We start from the raw sequence: 7400 nt of genomic DNA, 5'->3' as shown, positions 1-7400 counted from the left end.
GTTTTGTCATTTATAGACCGATTTTATCATTTTTTTACCTGTTATATTGTTATGGATCAATACAATTTTATAAAGTATCGACACTTTATTAGCGCTATAACTTATTCTCTTTTAAATTCCAAAAGTGTTGATACTTATAATAAAGTATCAACACTATCAACATATCCAGTAGCGCTTTACCTGTTTTGTCATTTATAGATCAGTTTTGTCATTTTTTACCTATTATATTGTTATGGATCAATATATTTTTATAAAGTATCGACACAAACCGACAAACTAAGTTTTCCGGTTGTCAAATTTTTTAATATTTCTTCGTGATTTCTACCTATTACATTATTATTACTCGATATTTCCGGTAACGCTAAACCGAATTTGTCAAATATCTTTTAATGTATCCGGTAACACCGTATATTAGTCCGCCTTTCCTGAGACAATCCCCTTATATTTTCGATTTAGTTTTTGATATATTGTCAATAAAATATTTTAATTTCACAAGTAGTGTTTAAATATTGTCTTGTATTCTAAATCCTAGTAATTACAATTCACAAACCAAATGAGAAAATTCGAGGGCTCATCCTTTAGGAGTTTTATTTTGAGAATCAGAACAGTGAGAAGTCGAGACGTAACCATGTGAGCAACACATCCGAAACACAGCTAGATCGGACAGAGAACATCAAAGATTGAAGAAAGGAAAGCCGAATGATTTTGATCTAGATTCAAAAACTTCCCTGTATTTTTTTTTGGTAAATGGCCATTGGGTTTGGACTCGGGAGGCCGAGACGCAACTGCTGATGACTTTTCGGTCTCATCGGCCACCAATGACGACAGCCAACATAACAATCACTGATGTTAGATACGAAAATCGACAACAACTTACTGTCTGATTCTGAAATTTATTCAGAGAGAGGTAGAGGAAAAACAAAAGAACATAAAAAGTTGAGACATGATTTAAAATAGAAAGACTTTAAAAAGTTGTGCATCTTCTGATGCCATATTGCTCCATATGGACAATATGGCTTTGTTGCTTTTTTTGCTTATGTATCTACGCAAAATCAAAATAGATGTCACTCTGCCTGCCTTTCCCATAACTTCAAAAACCGACAAAACCGAAGCAGCCTTGCATCGTATAGAAAAACACTCATAAATATAAACGACCGTCGTATGTATTCAAAGAATCTGTTAATGGGGACTCCATACGAACATTAACTCTCTCAACATACATTGAACCCCTCAAAAAACTTCCACCATTGCATGTATGTTCCATGCATGACTTCTCACATGCAGTTCAACACGAATGTTGAATCTTAGCTTGCAAGGATTGATGATATACGCAAAACCAAATGGAAAATGTAACAAACCTGGGGTGGGGCAATTTTGCATTTACTCAAACATGCTTTCACAGGCTTAAAAATCTGCAAGGAAATATTTCATGATGACAATTGAAAGCTCTACAATTTTCCAGTACTTAAAAGGAACATAGACATCTTATTTAAACCTTTGTGTTGTACCCTTTCTTTTCCAAGAAAAGAAAGCTTAAAACAATCTTATGTATAGTTTTATCTATAAAAAGGAGAAAACGAGCATAGGAAGCCCGTTAGAATATGGTTCTAATGCAATCATACTAGAAATTATATACATTACATGCTAAACTAGTTAGTCTAATGCTTTGCACAAAGCCACAAAGGAGCAATTGAACCGAATCTCAATTGACATTACCAGGTGGATAAAAAAGGAAAACGGAGACCGGTATTATTTATAAGAACCATTTACCTTCACAATGTATACTATTAATCTTGCTCTTCTTCTACCTCGTGAACTCTATTCAGTGACTCTTCAAACGCTTGCAATGCAACTTTGTAATGATCTAAAGAAATTGCTCCCTCTTCCACAACTTGCAAGGCACTTCTACACAACTGATTAAACCATTGCACGCCACCAATGGCATCAACGTTATTGGAACCTTGATCCGGATCATAGAAGCGCTTGTAATCCTTTTTCCATCGTGAGAGAATGTACTTGGAAGGGACTTCCTCCACACCATTGAAGTTAAGCACACACAATGCATGCCGACATAGATATCCGTAGAAACTAAAGCAACTACAAATGCATCTAACTTCACTAGCTGTTCGGTTATACAGTACTTCAAAATCCCTAATTTCTCTCTTATTTCCTTCAGCCAAGACTCGTTCCTTGACCAAGAAGATTATTATAGGCCCATCAACATGTAGCTGTGTCGTGCTAAAACAGGAATACATCTCCTCTACCTCTAATTGGAACCTTTTGAAAATTTCTCTTGTGAACAACTTGGAGAGTTGCAACTCAAAGGAGCATCTTGTTTTCAAACCAGGGCTGGTGTTTCTTGACTCGATATCTGCAAGACTTTCTTCTTTGTGCTTCTTTTGTAATGCTAATTCATACTTATCAAGAAACTCTTTCAAAGGAGTTTGTTTGTGCACATATTTATCAAAGAAGGGACTTAAATTTTCACCAGGTCTCGAGGCATATAGTCCAGCAAAAAATGTGTCCTTTAAGTAAACTGGAGCCCACCGAATTCGATCTTCATATAATGATCGAAGCCATTCATGGTCTGCGACACCAAAATGCTGGACCATAAAACCCCATGCTGCTTCAAATTCAATTACTTTGAGCGTTTCAAAAACTGCCTTAACAAATGTCTTTCTGATTGCATCGTAATTACGCAATCCTCCCAATTTTTCTGGAACTCTTTTCATTATGAGTGACAAACTTAAGCGATGATTAGATTTGGGAAACACCTCCGCAATTGCATTCTGCAAAGCCTTGCAACTGTCTGTAATAATGGTTTGAGGACACCGTCCTGACACACAAGTAAGCCATGATTTAAATAACCAAGAATAAGACTCGGACGTCTCACCAGCAAGCAGGCCACAACCGAGTAACACAGTTTGTCCATGATGATTAACTCCAACAAGTGCCACAAGGGGAGTCTCATATCTATTTGACAAGCAAGTGTTGTCAATATAAATGACATCCCCGAAATAGCCACAAGATGCCCTACATCGTGAATCAACCCAGAAAAAATTCCTCAAATGCCCTTCATCATTGAAATCCATCAAGTAAAAGAAGTTTGGGTTTGTCAGCTGCAAACGGCATAGGTAGTTATAAATGGCTTGCGAGTCACCCTTTCTAAGATTGAGCTGATTTGGTTGATCAGAGAACTTCCTAACAACCACTTCATTGCTATTCGGATTCCCATTACCCTCCGCATCTATCACTAATGCTCGATACAACTTGATGGTTCGCACTTCAGCATCAGAACTTGATTGCACGTTACTTTTCATTCCAGAGCCCATCTTCTTAACAGATTTACAAATCTTGGCACCTAATAAGTGATTATGCTCGTGTGTAACCTCAAGCACTCGCCATCGTTTCGATTCAACAACTCTCATCCTTATCATAGCAGGGCAACCGGTTCTAGTTTCTTTCCGAAGGCGGTTAACATCTTTGATTCTTTTAAAGCCCTGGCTACTACAACAAAGCACAACCCCATACTTCTCTCTACTATTCCGCTTAAACCACGAATTCTTAACCCTAACACGAAACCCGGCTTCCTTGGCATAGCAATTATAATAATTATAGGCATCATCATAGGTTTCAAATTCCATTCCAACAGCTGGAGCAAGAAACTCTTTCTTTCCATCGGGTAAACCATTTTGAACATCAAACAATTCAGTTGGTTCACAATCTGTTTCTTTTAGACTCTGCCCATCACATTTTTCCTCGGCCAAACAAATATTACTAGGATGAGCTTCTTTTTCTTCATCAACTTCCATCTAAAAAAAGAAAAAAAAAACACACCAAACTTCAAACATTGTGTATTTAAGTAGGCTCCAAAAACAGTGCGCAAAAGGGAACAAAGGGAAAGCGGAGAAAATAAAATAAACCCAGATTAAAGCTTTGTTCAGTAGGTAACTTGTGCATATCATTTATCGTTTAACGACAGGTACAGATGACAATTGAATATGCTATGCCAAACCAATGAGTGAGAGAGAGGGAGAGAGAGATGTAAGGGTGACCTGGGTGTGTCAAAACGCCGTCGTTCTGGTCGTGAATTGATGCTTTGAGCCTCAATTGGAGAAGGGGGTAACAGAGGGACACAGTCAGATCTGAAAAGGGAAGAAGAAACTAGACAATCGGCCAAGTTTGGAAGAAGACGGGCAATTTGGGTAACAGGAAATTATGTTTGTAAAATAAATATATTTCATTCGATGTTAAAAGTATGTTTTCATATTATTTTATAACTTTTATTATAATTAATATATTTTTATAATAATAAAAGAAAATTAATTTAATTATAATTTAACCTAAATATTATATTTTATCAAAATCATAACAAATTTTTACCTTAGTGTAATAGTTAGGAATTGGATTTAAATGTCAAAGTCCTAAGTTCAACCCCTATCAAATGTCAAATTGCCAAATTTGAAAAATCGGCGTCTTTGACTCTAGAATAAATTATATATATTTAGTACCTAAATTTTTAAGTTTTTTTAAAACCATAATTAACGTTTAATTTTCATTTCATTTTAATACATATAGTTAAAAACTTAACGCATTTAGTACATAAACTATCAGTTTTGATCTGTTTTAGTACCTAAACTTTTAATTTTTTTTCAAAATTTAACGTTAAATTTAGAACGACGGTACTAAAATGAAACAAAAATAAAAGTTTTTTTAAAGGAATGATACTAAAATGATTTTGAAAAATATAAAAGTTTAAATACTAAAATACATCAAAACTAATAATTTAGGTAATAAACACAAACTTCATTGATGAAAATTTTTATTAACAAGAAATCCAAAAAGGAGAGGAGAATTCACATCTAATTAGAAAAGAAATCCATACTTAGGACAAATCCTCCTCTAACCATACTTCTTTTCGTTGTAAAATACTTAAAAAAAAGGTCCCATCTATTTAAACCCATACCATCACTACTTTCACAACCCACAAACGTATCACTGCACCTTCTTTTACCCCCAATGGAGAGCAAGACTGTTGAATTTCATCAAGGATGGGCTCATATGCACAACGGGATCGACAAGCTAAAGAGGATACTGGAAGGTCTACCGGAGCCTCCGTTCACCACCAAAGAATATATGATGATTTACACCACTGTATACAACACGTGTACCCGAAAGCCGCCTCAAGGTTGCCCTGAGCAGATCTACGACAAGTACTGAGAGACGCTCGAAGAGTATATTACGTCGACGGTATTGCCTTCATTATGAGAGAAGCGCGACGAGTTCTTGCTAAGGGAATTTGTTCAAAGATGGGGTAACCATAAAGTAATGGTCAGGTGGCTCTCACGGTTCTTCAATTACCTTGATCGTTACTTTGGTACTTGGTAATCACGCCCTGTGCTTAATGAAGTTGGTCGGACCTGTTTCCGTGATCTGGTGTATCGGGAAGTGCATTCCAGTGTCAAAGATGTTGTGGTTGGTCTTATCGATAAAGAACGGGAGGGCTGTCGGATCGACCCATGCATTGTTGAAGAATGTGTGTTTGTTGCGATTGACATGGGATGTATGGATTGTTATGAAGATTTTGAAGCAGGCATGCTTCAAAGTAGTGGTGCTTACTATTCATTGAAGGCGTCGAGGTGGATCGAGGAAGATGATTTTCCTGAGTACATGTTGAAGTGTGAAGAATGCTTGAAGAGGGAAAGGGACAGAGTGTCTCATTACCTGCATTCGAGCAGCGAGGTGAAACTGATAGAGAAAGTGCAGCATGAGCTGTTGGTTACATATGTCGATCGGCTACTTGAAAAGGAGCATTCGGGATGCCGGGCATTGCTCAGAGATGACAAGGTGTAGGATCTTTCTAGGATGTACAGGCTTTATTGTAAACTACCTCGACGTTTGGATCCTGTTGCCGAGATATTCAAGCAGCATGTTACAGCTGAAGGTACAGCATTGGTTCAACAGGCAGAAGGTGCTGCCGCGAATGCTCCCAGTGTGCAAGAACAGGTCCTTATAAGGAAAATACTCGAGCTGCACGATAAGTATATGGCGTATGTGACCGGCTGTTTTCAAAACCATCATCTGTTCCACAAGGCTTTGAAGGTGGCTTTCGAGGTAATCTGCAACAAATCTTCTGCAGGTAGTTCAAGTGCAGAGCTTTTGGCAACTTTCTGCGATAATATCCTCAAGAAGGGTGGAAGTGAAAAATTAAGCGATGAAGCAATTGAAGACACATTTGAGAAGGTGGTTAATCTTCTTGCCTATATCAATGACAAAGACCTCTTTGTTGAATTTTACCAGAAGAAGCTTGCTCGTCGACTGCTATTCGACCGCAGTGCTAATGGCGGTCACGAAAAGAGTATTCTTACTAAGCTGAAGCAGCAATGCAGTGGGCAGTTCACCTTGAAAATGGAGGGCATGGTCATGGATCTAACGTTGGCAAGGGAAAACCAGGCTAGCTTTGAGGACTATCTTATGAATAACTTAGCTTCACATCCCGGGATCGATTTATTGGTTACTGTTCTCACGATGGGATTCTGGCCGAGCTACAAATCGTCTGATCTCAATCTCACTGCTGAAATGGTTAAGTGTATGGAAGTTTTCAAAGGGTTCTACAAAACTAAAACAAAACACAGAAAGCTTACATGGCTATACTCGCTGGGAATTTGCCATGTTAATGGTAGGTTTGATCAGAAAACAATCGAACTGGTTAAATTGACTTATCAGGCTGCTGTCCTCCTGCTCTTCAACACTTCTGATCAACTGAGTTATTCAGAGATCATGGCTCAGTTGAACTTGACTCATGAAGACTTGGTCAGATTACTACATTCACTGTCATGTGCCAAGTACAAGATTCTAAGTAAACAACCGAACACGAAAACAATCTCCCAGAGCAATTACTTTGAGTTCAACTCAAAGTTTACCGACAAGATGAGGACAATTAAGATTCCTCTTCCTCCGGTGGATGAAAGGAAGAAGGTTTTTGAAGATGTCAGTAAAGATCAGTGCTTTGCTATCGATGAAGAGTAGAAAGGTGCTGGGCCTCCAACAATTGGTTTCGGAGTGTGTCGAGCAACTGAGTCGCATGTTCAAGCCGGATATTAAAGCTATAAAGAAACAAATCGACTCTCTGATCATACGAGACTACCTGGAGAGAGAGGAGAACCCCAATACATATAGGTATTTGGCCTAATATTGTTCAATTATTGGCAAATGTACTCGAATCCTTTTTGCTCTTATTTTGTTATTTCTATTTTAAATTAGTACTATGTAAAGTTCAGGCAAAATTTTAATATTATCATTTGAAATTTAATTTATCTTTCGAAAAAAAAGTCAACATAGCTAAAAACAGGAAAAAAGCCTCCAAAAACAGTAATACTCAAATGATGAGCATTTGGCTC

At 37.5% G+C, this 7400-nt stretch overlaps 1 protein-coding gene and 1 pseudogene across 1 annotated transcript; one reads left to right on the top strand and one right to left on the bottom strand.

Moving 5' to 3' along the window:
* Positions 1-1624: 1624 nt before the first annotated feature.
* Positions 1625-4198, bottom strand: LOC120169552 (protein FAR1-RELATED SEQUENCE 6-like). Its single transcript, XM_039177671.1, has 2 exons — positions 4056-4198; positions 1625-3812 (listed from the first exon to the last, which is right to left on the bottom strand). The coding sequence occupies exon 2, from the start codon at positions 3810-3812 to the stop codon at positions 1788-1790; it is 2025 nt and encodes a 674-aa protein (XP_039033602.1). The 5' UTR covers positions 4056-4198; the 3' UTR covers positions 1625-1787.
* An 821-nt stretch (positions 4199-5019) lies between these two features.
* Positions 5020-7192, top strand: LOC120169442 (annotated as a pseudogene).
* Positions 7193-7400: the final 208 nt, after the last annotated feature.

This window comes from Hibiscus syriacus, unplaced genomic scaffold (assembly GCF_006381635.1).
Source record: "Hibiscus syriacus cultivar Baekdansim isolate YM2019G1 unplaced genomic scaffold, ASM638163v2 tig00111769_pilon, whole genome shotgun sequence".
In the NCBI taxonomy this organism is placed as follows: Eukaryota; Viridiplantae; Streptophyta; class Magnoliopsida; order Malvales; family Malvaceae; genus Hibiscus; species Hibiscus syriacus.
This window is presented reverse-complemented; position numbering and strand designations above follow the sequence as displayed.